Source organism: Lampetra planeri, chromosome 49 (assembly GCF_965212315.1).
Source record: "Lampetra planeri chromosome 49, kcLamPlan1.2.h2, whole genome shotgun sequence".
Classification (NCBI taxonomy): domain Eukaryota; kingdom Metazoa; phylum Chordata; class Hyperoartia; order Petromyzontiformes; family Petromyzontidae; genus Lampetra; species Lampetra planeri.
Window position 1 is genome coordinate 5,125,321 of NC_136155.1, and position 14,943 is coordinate 5,140,263.

The window sequence follows — 14,943 nt, forward strand, 5'->3', positions numbered from 1 at the left end:
AATTAATTACTTTTGAACTGCCGTGAACAAAAAAAAAGTTAAAATGAAATGTTAAACCGAACGCTGCAGAGGCATGTCATTTGCAAAGTTTGAAACTGCAACAGAAATGCCTTCCTACAAAGTATGTCCTGTTGGCATGCATTATAAATACAGAGCAGCTATAATGGATTACTTGAAAGTAAGTTTTGACAGCTGTGAACAGTGAAAAGATTATGAAAAAAATACATGACACACACACAAAATAATCTCTACCTCTCAAGAAGACAGCCAAAGCAAATTTTAAAATAAGCAAGACATAAAAAACGAGCCTGACAATAATTTTAACAACGAATGACCAACCCAGAATAAATTATTCGAAAATTGTATTAAGCCAAACCTTTATCTTAAAATTCACTTCATAAACATTATGAGTGGTGGGCAGCACCTTTCATTAAACTTTCTCCCAAAGATGATTTCTCCGAGCTCGTGTGGCATTGCGGACTAACGAGATTTCATTATGAAAAGTCGTACAAGTGTTCACCGTGGCCCTAAAGCAATCACTCCGTGCGCTGAATGAATTTTGCATGCGCGTAATTCTCTGCATTATCTCGGTAAGTTTAGGTGATTTCCCCTAGAGGGGAATGGCAATGCGGGCGCAGAACGCGTTTAATTAATATATAAACTGACGATCTAAGGTTATAAATTGTTCAAGTGGCTCCACACATTTAGGAGAGCGCGAGAGAGGTAATGTAACATGAGCTATGAGCTCACTGAAATTTTTTATTTAATTAAATGAACAATGAAAAACAAGTGCGCGCATTTAACTTCACCATTTCATTCTGTTCATTTATGCCACTTTTGCTGATAATTTCTCCCCATCCCCTCCCCTTCTTCTGCCAGGTTTGTGTAGCATTTAATAACTTTTCATAGCTCCACACACTTTATCTGACCCAACGGTCGAACACTTCCTGGCTTCGGAAATATCTCGGCAAGAGTTGGTTGGTGGTGAACTGCATCACAACATCTGCAGATACCTCATGGGGCCAATGCTTTGCATCGCTATGAATATGCGTGTTCTATCCGTGACGGCCTCATTGAGTCTCAAAAATCTTTTTCAGATATTGCCAAGTTTTCAGAAGGTATTTTCAGAATTTGGATATTTGTCCAAAAAATAGTGACATTTCACATTTTCCCAAGGAAACCACGTGCAAAAAGCTGGGGGGGGGGGGGGGGGGAGAACGTACAAACTCCACAGAGGAAGGCAGGCACCCAATTCGGGAGGCACAAATGCTACCACTGTGCCACCCTGCCGCTTAGCGGAAGGCTCAACGACACTCCACAGTGTGAAATGTGGCGAACGACTTTTCAGTGAGCGAACATTGGGTGAACAGCCGTTCGCTCCTCCTAATTCCCCCCATAAAACATCTCTCAAATTCACTCCGCATCTCCCTGAACTCGATATCAAAAAAGTGCTAATACATTAAATAATTATATTTCTCATCATCATCATCATCATATATGTGTATGCATGTTGAACTTCGTCCGCACAGTATGCAGCCAACCGCGTGACTCGGAGGTGCGAGGAAAGGAGGATGAGACTAAACACAAAAGGCAGTTCTAAAGAAATTAATGAGAAGATGTTGCCTGGTCATTGAATACATAAATGTTCGTTATGAGTATTATTATTACACGAGTTTACCCAATAAAGCATGACAGTTTCATGAAGACTCTTTTTCAGGAGCGTCTCCTGCCAAATTGGAAGTCACGTTGCTGCTGTTGCTGTTGCTGCTGCTGCTGTTTGCAATCCCAATTGAGTAATTTACAAGTACATTTTATTCTCTCTCCGGTATTGGGGGTGTTTGGCCGATACCAGTTACATTATGCATTTGTGTTTTTACCAACGTACGTTCGTCGGTTCTTGTTGTTGTTATTGTCTTAAATCGTCGGCCATGTGCACTGCGCCGCCGTCGTTTTTCGTATTACGGGAGGTGCACACGAATGATTTCGCTTTTCCGAGTTGTTGCCGACAACAAATAACAAAAACGACCGAACGCGCACACGCGCGCACGCGCAGAGACGCGCAGAGAGCACAGCCGCATGCAAAGCAATTCGCAGCCAACGGAAGGAGGCATAGTGACAAATATATAAAGCGTCCCTCGGCGCACGATAATGAAACTTCACACACCTCTGCATTTCCAGGATAGCGAGAGTTTAAATGGTGAACGGGCTCCAAATTGCACAGAGGAGCAGACAGAACTGTGAGACTGGAGCCACCGTCGCTCCGAGCGTCTCTGAGGCCCTCTCGAGCCTCCACGGCTTCGCAAGGCCTAGCACCCCAAGCTGCCGTGATAAGTGCTCACATTATGCTTCATTAAAAAACGTACGGGGGGGGGGGGAGGCGGGTGTGGGGGATTTGGCGTTATAATGAGATGTATCACCTCGAGAGGTCGGACGCACACACTCGCGTTCAGGAAAATATCAAGGGCTCAGTGCAAGATCCCTTTTTTGTGACATTTTTGTGGTCAGATGTGAATCACCTTCTCGAAAGAAAGTGCAGTAATGGTCTTAATGGATACGGTGAATAGGGAGGAGGAGTTGGCGGGTAATTCTAAGTGCAGTGGCGAGAACATTCGTCCCGTTGGCTATCGTGGCAAATGGGTAGGGTGAACCGGTTGTTACTCGCTGGACAGACAAGTGAGCGCAGGCTTGAAACAAATAACGATAATAATGGCGTAACAGGTGAATTTTTTAGGCAGCAAAGGGTGCAATTTTCACCATATGCGCTGGATGTCACACGGCATCACCATGCTGTGTGTATCATTCACAAAGCCTTGCTTCAGACCGCCAGCATAAAAAAGTTAAAAAATTGTGGCCATATTATCCTTGACAGCAATGAACGAGTTTTTTTTTTTTTCTAACCATGCCCCCTTGTCACTGAAAAGCCAGCAGTATGAGTGTGTGTATCGTAGTCTGTCCATCGGCAGGTCGCGTGCACTGTGGGGGTAATGTGCGGGTACTGCCACCTCCTCCGAGACGACTCGGCAAAGTGGAATACCCTTCGGAGGGGTTCCCTGCAGCTCTCTGTGGTGGGGTGCCTTCCGCAAGAATTGAAAAGCGTGGAATTTCACATCACATATTGTGCAATGCGGCGAGTCTCTGTCACTCAGGGGAGGTGGCCAGTATGTATGTTGAACTAATATAGGAAAGAAGAGCGTTCCAGACGGCCGCAGAAGCGCATCTGAAATCGCGCGATGCAGCGACCGTCTTTGTTCGATGGCTAGCCAAAAGCCGCTGCGAGGATGACCGGTGTTTTGCGATATCATTTAGACATCATTCGTCACGAACGTTCGTCTTGGTCGGGAACTGCAATTCCGATCGCTGTGTTCATAGCGCAGTGCCCTGTGCCACTGCTCAACGCTCGCCCCACCACCCCTCCTACCTCTTCCAAAGCATCGGGCGAGCGTTGAAAAAAGCGGCTCTCCAACAGTGGAGAGAGCAAACGATTGCAGGGCTGTACCTGTTACCCATTTAGACAACATCAGGATAGTTGGTGCGAGGAGTAGGGGGTGGCGGGTGAGAGAGGGGGGGGGGGGTAGATGCAGTTCCTTACCACGCAGCCCGACGAGTCGATGCGACGCTCAGACACGCAGTGGAAGTTCCGCGTGCAGCCACCGTTGTCCCGCGAGCAGTCGCGGACCGGGCCGAACGAGTCCAGCAGGTCCTCGAGGGACTCGAAATGCGTCGAGCGCATCGCCTCCTCCCTGCGTAAGGGGGGGGGGGGGGGGAGGCGGAGAGTTGTGGGGGTTAATGGGGTGAAACGTAAGATCGATGAGGGGAATGCTCGAAAGTGGTTGGGGAACGAGGAATACCGCGCTCTGGCCGGATGTCAAATATCAAACATGGGGAGCGGGATGGAAGCTGTCCTCAGCCGTAGACGGAGATAAGTGGAGAGATATCTTATTGCACTCGCACTGCGAGTGCAATAACTGCGAAGGGAGCGGTGACATCACAGTGTTCCAGAAAGTCCAAGGGAATAGAGGAAGAGGAGTGAACCAATGGCTTCACATCTGTCATCTTAGTGTGAGTCGTCGATTGACCACTCAATGCTGTTCATTTAACACAGTGAGAACCCACAGCGCCTTGTCACTCCACTGCTGGAAGACGGGCTTCTCATGCCGCGTCAGGCACGGAGGTTCGCTCGGCCGTACCGAAGGTCGGCGAATGGGGAGGCTCCCAAGACCTGTCCAGAAAATCACTCGCCACCGACATTAACCCTGGCTGGGAGTCGAACTCAGGTTTTGCCGGCGTTCGTAGCACGAAGCTGCTGCTGCCACCACTGCGCGCTGCATGCGACGGACCAGGATGGACTCGGGCTGTGATGGGTCACACTGTGGAACCGATGTTGCGAATGTGCAAAGTTTATGACCCAATAGTGATGTATTATTTGAGTTGCTAGTAAGCATTGTTTAAATAAATAAATATCGCGCGCAGGCTGCATTTATTGCAAAAAAGGGAGGAATTTTGACGAAACGTTGATGTGCCTTATATGCGACCCTTTTGCAATAATTTACAGGATATTCCATGCCATAAAGGATTCATTAAATGCATGCAATTACTACCCTGAGCTGTATTGCACTACCTGTTTGACACACAATGTCGGTTTCCAATCGGAAAGTCCCTAATTGCCCGAGTTCAATTATTATATACTAACCTTTCCTCTAGAGATCCCCCTAATGGGTGTCAGTCGGATTCTTTAAAGATCCATAGAGGCACATGGCACGGATGCCCTCTGCCCTGTTGTTTTTTTGTTGTTGCACTCACTGCACGTGAGATGAGGCTTTATATAGATCTACCCGGGATTATGCACCAGAATAAATCTATCCGAATCTTCCCTTCACGCAATGCACTTTTGCCGGTTCAAAAAAACTCAGTGGTAGAGCTCTCTATATATGCACGTGCCAATTATGTTCATGAACTTGCTGGGATCTCGCCGCCGATTCGATTAAAATGAGACGCATTTGTGAAATCGCTCAAAGGATTTCCACAAGATGCGGTGGTCGGCGGTCGTGCAGTGCCGCGCGCTGTTCGGCGGGACACCCGACAACATTTCGCTCCAGGCGCTGGGAGCCTGCCGCGTCTCCCGACGTCTGTGCCTCGCGTCGGAGTTTTGGCGGAAAAAAGCGAAGAGGCTCCCAACACGCGGAGCGAAACGTCGGCCTTCGCGCCGCAAACGACGCGCGGTACAACCCACGAAGGCACCGGAGAGCCGTGCTGCAGCTGCAGCAGCAGCATGACCACGAAGCAGAGGTCGCAAACGGGTTTTGATTCCTTACCCGTACCCGCACCCGGCCGCACCAGGGTCGCAAATGGGTACCCGTACCCGTACCCGGCCGGGTACGGGTAGCCGGGTATCGGGTAGGGTACGGATATCGGGTACCCGATTGCGACCTCTGCCACGAAGGCATACGCAGTAGTACACACTGAATGGTTCCCCTATTCGAGAAAGCTACACCGTCTTAAAAACCTCGCAAGATCTGCTTGAAATTGCGCCTTTGCCAACTCGAGCCACCACGGAGCCTCTAACCAGCCCTCGATGGATTCAGGTAACAAGAGATAATTTATGCCAATTGCTTGAACGATTTTGAAACTACGGCACAGACCCAGGGAAGAGCAATTTCACATTTCAGTTGTCTGAGGTTGCCAGATGGCTCAGAGGTCAGAGCAATGAACCAGCACTGCCGGGATCTTGGGCTCAAGTCTGGGTTATAGATGCCCGTGATCAAACCACCGGGTTCCCACGTGTACCACAGAAACATCACGTAAAATGTAAATGTTTCACTTGATGTGGTAAAAGTTCTGCTCTCAATGGCACGTGAGAGACACCTCTTCTGTCGCAGGGAGGATGGGAAGATGTGCCCACTGGAGTGTGCATAAACAAGTTTAATATATTCAGTTCAGAATCTCAATATTGATTTACACAGGAGAGAATCTGATGAGTGACAAAAGCTCTATTCACATTTCGGGCACAGTGCTACGAAATGTCCCACTGTGGGTCGTTCAGTGACACAGTGCCATGCCCAGGTTCTGTTATCCCAAACGGACGCGATGTCTCCTGACAGTGACGTCGAAAGCACAATTGGAATACAAATTTTGAAAGAAAATTCGTATTCTTTCCCCAAAGATAAAGACATCTAACCGTTGTACTTATTAACTTTCGACCATGCGTAATTTAAAGGGAAGAAAATAATATTGATGACCCTTTATAAACGTACGTATTGTCGTATATCTACTGCTAGATAAGAGCATTCCAATGCCAATCGGGTCATTAGGTCGACTGACCACGCTGCACCACCCTGATCAGTGGGGGTTAAAGGGGACAGCCAAGATCGGTTGAGATGTCGTTCCTCCATGATGTTAGCCATGGCCGGGAATTGAACTCATGTGACTTGGTGCACAGCGCAGTGCGTTAACCACTGCGCCACCGCTACGCCAATTTAAATTCGGTTCATCCACCAAAAACAACACCTTTGAATTCAATCACATTTCTAAACTTCATCACGCCGGCCAGTGCGGATTGGCAAAGGCAGGAAGCCATATACACGAGAACATAGGCGTAAATTTCGATTTAAAGCTTTCGTGACTGCAGGGATTCATCTTCTTGGTTCTTTCGGTAAAGTCACGTAGACGCTGTCGCCTCGACAGACCTGGTTTCACCTGAGGACGGCTGCTTGCGTTGTGGCCGAAACGTCGTGAGAATTATTTTATTATGTTTTATTTTTATTATTTTATTACTTCCCTTCTACGTGACTTTACCGAAAGAACCAAGAAGCATAGACGTAGATTGAAACAAGACATTTTGCAAATGTCAACCACGAGCCTCAGTGTGTTTAGGTGGGAATGCAACCCTCACTACTTTGTCATGGCTTTTATTTAAAGATGATTTTTTCTTCTTTGCATTTTATTTTCGTCTACAATGTGTTGAGTGGAGGTGATTTTACATTCAAAGTTAATGCGGCTCACGTTTTACGGACATCATGTAGCTTCACCACCACGTACGTAACCTCATACATCAAGTTTAGTGGGCTACTGGTTATCAGGTATTGAGCATGTATTGGGGGTAGGGGAGGGGGGAGATGGCGCTCTGATGTTATGAATGCCGAAACTTATCTCCTTCCAACAGAATTGCTGAGGTGCTGCTACTTTTCTCTGCAACAAGCGAAAAGAGGACAGGAATAACCAAGCCTGGAGAAAATACTTGCCGCTGACAATGGCCCCGTTGTGTCGCAGACGCTATCTAACACATTCAGCGCGTCGGCCCGACAGAGATTATTTCGCGTACTTAAAAATTTCAGACTGCCGTCAAGACCTTTAATCCATAATCCGGGCCTCGACGTTAGACGGGAAGTGAGATATTCTTAAAGTGGCTCGCAAATCGCACACTTGCATCGGGAGTAGCCGATACACTGCACCTGCGGGAACACCTCTTGGACTTTGGATGCTGGCCCTGCCAGACAAGAAAGCCGATTCTATATACAAAAAAAAAGAGAATTGGAGAAAAAATGTCCCAAAGCCAAATGACAAAGGGGCAACATCTCACCAGATCGCACCGAGATTTTGGAGCGCGTCGTATTACCGCATCTACCTTTAGGGAGCATGTCTACAATCACGAGGATTACGTAGATCGCTCCAGACATCAATCCTGCCCTGCGTGATGCTCTTCAGTGCTTATCGTGCAATGCTCAAGCAACTTCTGTCAGGATGGTCTCCACGGAAGGGAGCTTTCGGTAGACCCTCTGAAGGAATATTTTGGCCTACCCTTTCACACGGGCTAGAAAGGGGTAGGAGAACCCGCACTTAATAATAATACCCAAATACGATAATTGTTTTTTTCATTAAATATATATGAAACAGTGATAGAAGCAGCAAAGCACGTCCATTTAAGTATCAGGATACTGACTGCCTAATCTCCGCAAATTAACACATAGCCCTTCACATGATATTAGGGCAGGTGCTGTAGAATTCAAGATTAGAGGGGATTCCCAGTATTCTGCCATTAAGTGCAGTAGGTGATGCAGTGCCCTGCTGCCTGGCGGGATTAAGAACGGCGGCACTGACCGAGAGGATTTAGGAGAGATTTGACCGTACCTCTCGTCGTACATGTCGAAGCTCATCTCCTTAGCTATGCTCCCTCCTTTCGTCAAGCTTATTTATGCTTTGTAATGCGAGCGTCCAGACGGCAGCTTTTGCAGAGGGTGGAGCGGCGGCGTAGTGCTGTACGCAACACGCAGTGAATCCAGTGCCCGCGAGTTTGATTCCTTCTGGACGTGGCTAGCATCAGTGGCGCATGATATCCGTACGGGTCCTGGACGCCCCCGACCCTTCAACAACCTGCCACTGACCAGCGCGGTGTTGGTATGATCATGAAACCCCCAACGACTGACGAGGAGGTGTGCGGTCACTGATGTTCGTCGTGGTCGGAAATCGAACATCTCGATCGGCGGGTTGACAGTGCAGCGCGCCAGCCACTTTGCCACCGCTCCACCACTTAGGCCTCCTCTTACCTGGTCTAAAATGAGGGATTTTTTTTTAATACGGATGAAATGACCTCTTGCCATAAGAGTGTTGAATTTGCCACGACTGGTATCGAGGCCAACGTTCGTGTGAGCGGGGAGGCCACACTCATTTTTCTTAACGCTGCCGCAAAATCCGCAAGTTAATTTTGCATTCACAATGGCATGGCGCAGCAGGGACACTCAGACTGGGCAGCTTCTTTGCATGAAGCGCACAATTCTGGGCACGTGTTGAAATTGATGCATCCATGAAAAATAATAATATCGTCTGGCCTGCTATCCTTGTTCTAGTGGTGTGCGAGCCACGACGAGAGGGCTTCAGGAGATCTTCCTGTAGTTTTGCTATTCCTCCTCCATTGAGGGAGTGCAGACTATAGTGGTTTACGATACGGTCCATAGTTTGGGTTGCAAGGCCACAGTCGCACCGTGGCTTGTGTCTTTAAATTCTGCATTTGCGAAGGAGATGTGTGCATCGGACGCTGTTGATGGTTACGCCGGCATTCCCGCATGAAGGCTGCGACTTGCCGTAATAATGTCACACAGAACAGCGCACGCATAAATCTCAAGTAATTACACACGGTGTCAGCATGCTCTCCGTGGTTCAGCTCCAGCGGATTTTAGACGCAGCCGCGCTTGCTATAATTTACCCGGCCACCAAATTATTTTTTGGGTAAGCAAGCACACACCAAGCTTGAGCCGATTCACAATCCACGTTGTGTTTGTATGTATGCATGTCTATGGGCGTGTGCACCTTTTCCCCATAATGTGAGCAGTGTCAAAGCCTTTTGGTGTTTTTTTCCTTTCCTTTTGTAGCCCTCAGCGGGCGTATAAAACCCCATATATCATTATAAAATCCCATTCTGTACTCAACGTCCTTCCAGTAAAGGGCACACACTTTTGGCAGAACGTGAGCTCGCATCCGTGGCTCTCTTCCTGATTTAATCATCGTCGCAATCGTCATTATCATCATCACGAGCCATCGTCTCCCTGCTTCTGGATGAAGTTTTCCCCACAATGCGGGCGGCATCACTCACGGTCCCCGCGGCGATGTCACGGTCGATCTCACTCGCGCGCGTGAACTAATATCAGTGCTCCACCTCTGCGCCAGACGTCCGCTCGGTCAGGTACTCCCCTCTACTCTGGTTGCCACTCAGTCACCAGCCTCGTCCAGAGGTCATCAAACCTTCCAGCCAGAGTGACTTGCCCAAGCCCACTTTTGTCAAATCAATATAAATGTTAAATGCCTCTTGATTTGTGTTTGTGTCCACCCAATGCTCTTTCTCGGTGCCATTTCCAGCATGTCGCCTTCCCCACTCTTTGCTTGTGTACTTGTCAGCTCTAACCAGGCGAGATCTCGAGGGACCAGGCTGAGTCTCATTTGCAACGGTGAGCGAAAGGGTCGAGTGGCAGGGCTAGTGAGCTCGAGATTAAAGCAGATTTTGTTCAATCAGGCGAGATAACTCAAAAGAATAGAATAAAAAAGTCATTTTCAAGAGTAGCACAGCAAACCAAAGCTACAAAAGCAAAACGAGCAATGAATCAAATAGAAATCGGAGCAAAACAATTGCACCGAACGAGACATTTTAAATGTCGCACCAACATAAATCATCGTTAGAATAAGAAATTCCATGTTGCATAAGTCGACTCGGGCAGAATATTTTTAGACTGATGAAAGTATAACGACAATTATGGTAATGGAAGTTATCAGCTTGCTGTACACAAGTGCTCTGTATGTCTGCGCGCTGCGTGTTAGTGTGCTGCTGCTGCTAGATGTGCTGTGCGCACTGATCAATGTCCACGCGGGTTACCACGCACTGCTAGAAAACTTTCTTCTCCATGCACATATTTCACTCTCCGGCAAAAGATATTTTCTCCCAAAAAAATTGGACCACGCAAACAAAGGCACGGACGCAAACAGAGGCAGAAGCATTAGCCACGTCAGATTTGCCAACAGCGTGGTCTCCACGACATCCAGTTGAAGACTGGCGTGAAGAGGGCGATCAAGTTGGACTCAAGATGAACGCGAGCGAAGCAAAAGTCACGAAGAGCAAGATCGCGAAACGAAGTCAAATAACCGTCGCTGGGAGTCACCGGTAAAATGCGACGACGATTTTGAATGGGGAAATTATTGTGGGTGTATTCGACAAAAGGATGAAACAACAAAGGGGCGGACAATAAGCAGGACAGAGTGCTTTTTAGAAATCCGAAGGTGATCATTACACAGGATTCCTTGCCGAAGGTATCTTAATTGGTGTCCACTAAAACGCGTGCGGAGAAAATGCGCGTGCAGAAAATGCGCCAGAATTGTACGCCAGGCGAAAGGACAGGATGGGGCTGGGGGGGGATTTAAAAAAATCGGAGAGAGAAAGAGATGCTTTATTGTGTAATCTACGAGTGTCAGGTGAGTCAAGACGAATGAAAGGATTTATGACATCTGGAGCCGTAGGATGAATAGAGCAGCCTCTCTCCCCATTGCCACACATCTGACCAGCAGACCTTGGCGCTTTCTGGTTTAGATTAATAAATAATGAAATCAAAGAAAGAAGGCACCCGCGCATAATAGCAGGGCGAGAGATTCCAATCCTTTCTTGTCACGGCTCGGTTTGACGCGCTGTCACTTAGAACACATACATCAAAGTGTGTCACTCGCACATGACCGATGGTACGGCAGCGTCGGCAGATATATATATAGTTTAAAAGTAAAAACGTGACCGCGTGAGTCGCTGACAAAAATACGAAGTACAGCCCGGGGAGCGGTCGCGACGGAAATGTCCCGAGTGTGTGCGTAAAGACCCCCCCGCGCCTCGAAAGCAGCCCCCCGCAACGCCGCCAGGTCCACCGCTTAAAACTGAGCGGCCGTTTGCTTGGGGGCCAAAGCGTTTGTGCCCGAGCCGTCGGTATTAACGTCATAATATGAACGTGTTGTGGTGCTTCTGAGAGATGCGTCGTCCTTGGGCCCGGTGCGACCACCACGTGCCCTCTACCCCCCCGCCCCAGCCCCTGCGCATATGAGTATTTTGAATTAGGTGGCAGCAGAAGTTGAAATCGATTTCATAAAGAGCAACGCCAGATATGCTACGAACCGAACAACCGAGCAAATATTATTCGAGCCGTAGGTTTGCACGCAATATTTTTTGAAACAAGAGATACGTCAATAAAGTGTAATCCTTATCCAGCTGGCATCGATTTTTTTGTATATTTGCAGTGGATCTCGGGTAGTATTTTTCACACACACACATACGTAATGATAGCTCATACTTTCAGCCTGACAGGCTGTCAGGGCACCGATTCGCACACACACACAAACAAATACTTATTATTATTATCATTTACCCATGAATGTTCAAGCTTTAAGATGTTTTTGTTCAACCAGGTAACGACTCAGGAGACCAGCATAGTCGCTCATCCTACGTGACTTTACCGAAAGAACCAAAGAGTATGGATTCCTGCAGTCCCGAAAGCTTAAAATCAAGAAAGACAAAGATCCCCCGTATATCCTTAATAGACTGCTGGGGCAAGTGCTATGGAAGCCAGCACGGCACACGAGGTCAACACCACACCCGGCCGCCTTTGTCTCGCTCGTGGTGATGTTAAACTACCGGTTGAGATAATCGTCACCGGTGTTGGCTGTGAGCGGAAATCAAACTCGGGTCGCGGGTTCGTAGCACAGAGCCGCTAACCGTTGCACTACCGCTCCCCACGCCCATCCACACACACACACGTATATATATACACAAACATACAAAAGCCAGCCAGATATAATCTCAAAATTGGTTATCACACGTATCCTGAATTCGCATCCACATTCAGAGCAAGTTTTCAAGGTGTGTTTCGTAGCAATAAGAATTAATAATTGTTGACGTGTGATTCTGGCTGAGCGGCACATTGGTTAGAGCCGCGGTTGCCACGATATTGACGTAAAATGTACCGCACGGTACAGGGCCTACGATAAAAACACATCATCCGTTCTGCAAACTATTGAAACGACGTGGTTATTTTTAATTGAATAAAAGTGCAATCGACTCGAAATAAATGTCTTCGACCCAGTGAAGTGCTTTCCAAAACACATCCCAGCGATAACTGACGACATAGTGGTTATACGACTTCAGTTCCACTACATCTTAAAAAAAAAATATACCAAATCATATCGTAATCAAGGCAGCCCATCATCAATCTGGAGTCAACAAAACTGGCACCATTTTGCGGCAAGTCAGCATTGGATGTCCACTGGCCATACTCAACCCTGCCGTCCAAACGTGTAATTTCCACGCCCGTGGATCAGTGTCGTGAACGGGAAAGCCGCTTATGTGTGACAAACACAATTGCTCACACACAAGACGAAAACCGCTACGGACGCAGCTTTGCGCGGACTGCCTCCACGAGAGGGTCGTGGGTTAGGGAGTGGGTTAACAATGGCCAGAGGTAAGATGCCCTGCAGTTTTCAAAAGCTCTGCGGTCGTGGCTGAAGCATGGTGACCTCACGAGGCCGTGAGCAACGACCTTGAGTGAAGAGCACAGCGCGCACGAACACAGACACGTGCGCGCACACGTACACAACAAAGATCCCCCGTCTAGCCACTAGCAGACTGTTGGGGCGAGCGCTGTTGGGACCGGCACGGCGTACGATGGGGTGGTGTGGCCAAACAAACCACGCTCGGCCGCCTTCATGCCCCCAGTGGCAGTGGCGATGTTCACACATTGCACCAGGTACTCGTGTTGCCAGCTTTTTAGCGCACCGCTTCAAAGACAAAGATCCCCTGTGTAGCCTTAACAGACTGTAGGGGCAAGTGCTGTTAGCGAGCGACGATGAAGGCCTGCACGGCAGACCAGCACCACGACTGGCCGCCTTTGTCTCCCTAGTGGCGATGTTTACACACCGCACCAGGTACCCATTTGAGGCCGAGTCGACCTAGGGGAAGCCCAGGACCAGTTCAGATAATCGTCACTGGTGTTGGCCGTGAGCAGGAATCGAACCCAGGTCCCCAGGATTGTAGCTCAGTGGGCTTAACCGCTGCGCCACCGCTCCTTACATTAATTATTTCATGTGTTTTGTTTATGTTTCAATTACAAAAAGCCTCGTTTTCATTCGAGACGTTTCTGTTGGGAAACCGCGTTTGGGCAGTGGTGCACACTTGCACATATAACGCAACTGACAACACAGATGTAACCCCTTCGGCAATAACGCTGCCCCAGTATGACCACGTCCTCCAACAAACAGAGCGTCGATCTTATTTTGGCGTCATTATTAAAAGGGGCGATCCATTTATAGATACCCCCCACTCAAATAAGCTGCAGATAAAAGTCCGTTTCGATCCAGAGCGTCTCTCTCTCCCACCAATCTCAAAGGAATTTCTGAAATATTTTAACACTCTCCCGATATACACTTTTGTCCAACATCACTTTGACAATAATATCTAAATCACCTGTGAGAGAGGGTCATTTGAAATGAATGAGTTATCTATAAATGAATCACCCTGTATATATGTGTTTTTTTTCTGAAGCAGTATCGATTACATTATGGGACGTTGGGTAAAAAAGCTTGACAGCATCTATGGGATGTCCACACAGTGAGAATACTCAGTACACCTCAATCAGACAATCTGAATAGCGGCTTCCACAATGCATTAAAACAATCCGTAAACAATGACGAGCCTTTGCTATGTGCTAAGAAAAAGGGCCATTGCTCGAAACGTCACTTTATAAATGTTTTTCTTTCATTTTTAAGTCTGCAGTTTTATTCATTACTATGTTGTATTGCACCTCAGTGAACCCACAATCTAACATCACCCAACTACCAAACTTTTTCTGCCAAGACGACTTAACCCTCTCTCTCTTTGTCAACATCCTCATCATCAGCCATTATGAATCCACTGCTGGATGAAGGCCTTCCTACCACCACTTCTCATGATCCTGCAATGTAATAAGCCTCCCCCTTCATCGCTCGTATAGACATTTAAGATCGCTGGCGTGAGTATTGCGCCTTGTGGCAATCCATTGTTGAGGAACCCCTTGGTGCTGGAGCGTCTCTCTCTCTCTCTCTGCAAACCTCAACATTTTCTCAAGAAGGCCGATCGGCCGAAACGTCGATACCATCATTTCCTCTCGGTGACAGTATTAAAAACCTGTTATTATTTTTCAATGAACCAATTTTTTTTGTTTTAATGCACATGTCGACCGAAGCGCAGACTCGATCGTAGCGCGTATCTCTCAGCCACGCAGAGTAGCAGGAACCGCAAGCGCATGTACATACAGCACATACAGCAGATGCATCACGTAATGCAAATGGTTCATTTTCCATTTGCATTACTGTATAACGCAACGGAGCGATCTTGTAAAGAGTCGAGGCAGGCATTTTATCAAGTGCTGGGATTCAGGCCAGGGAACCTTGGTATCA

At 47.7% G+C, this 14,943-nt stretch overlaps 1 protein-coding gene across 1 annotated transcript in view; it reads right to left on the reverse strand.

The window, feature by feature from the left end:
• ASTN2 (astrotactin 2) overlaps positions 1 to 14,943 on the reverse strand; it is a 469,553-nt gene that overhangs the window by 194,510 nt on the left and 260,100 nt on the right. Inside the window, exon 12 of the mRNA XM_078616120.1 lies at positions 3,590 to 3,740. Within this exon, the coding sequence (XP_078472246.1) occupies positions 3,590 to 3,740 (151 nt within the window). The remainder of the gene's footprint in view (positions 1 to 3,589; positions 3,741 to 14,943) is intronic.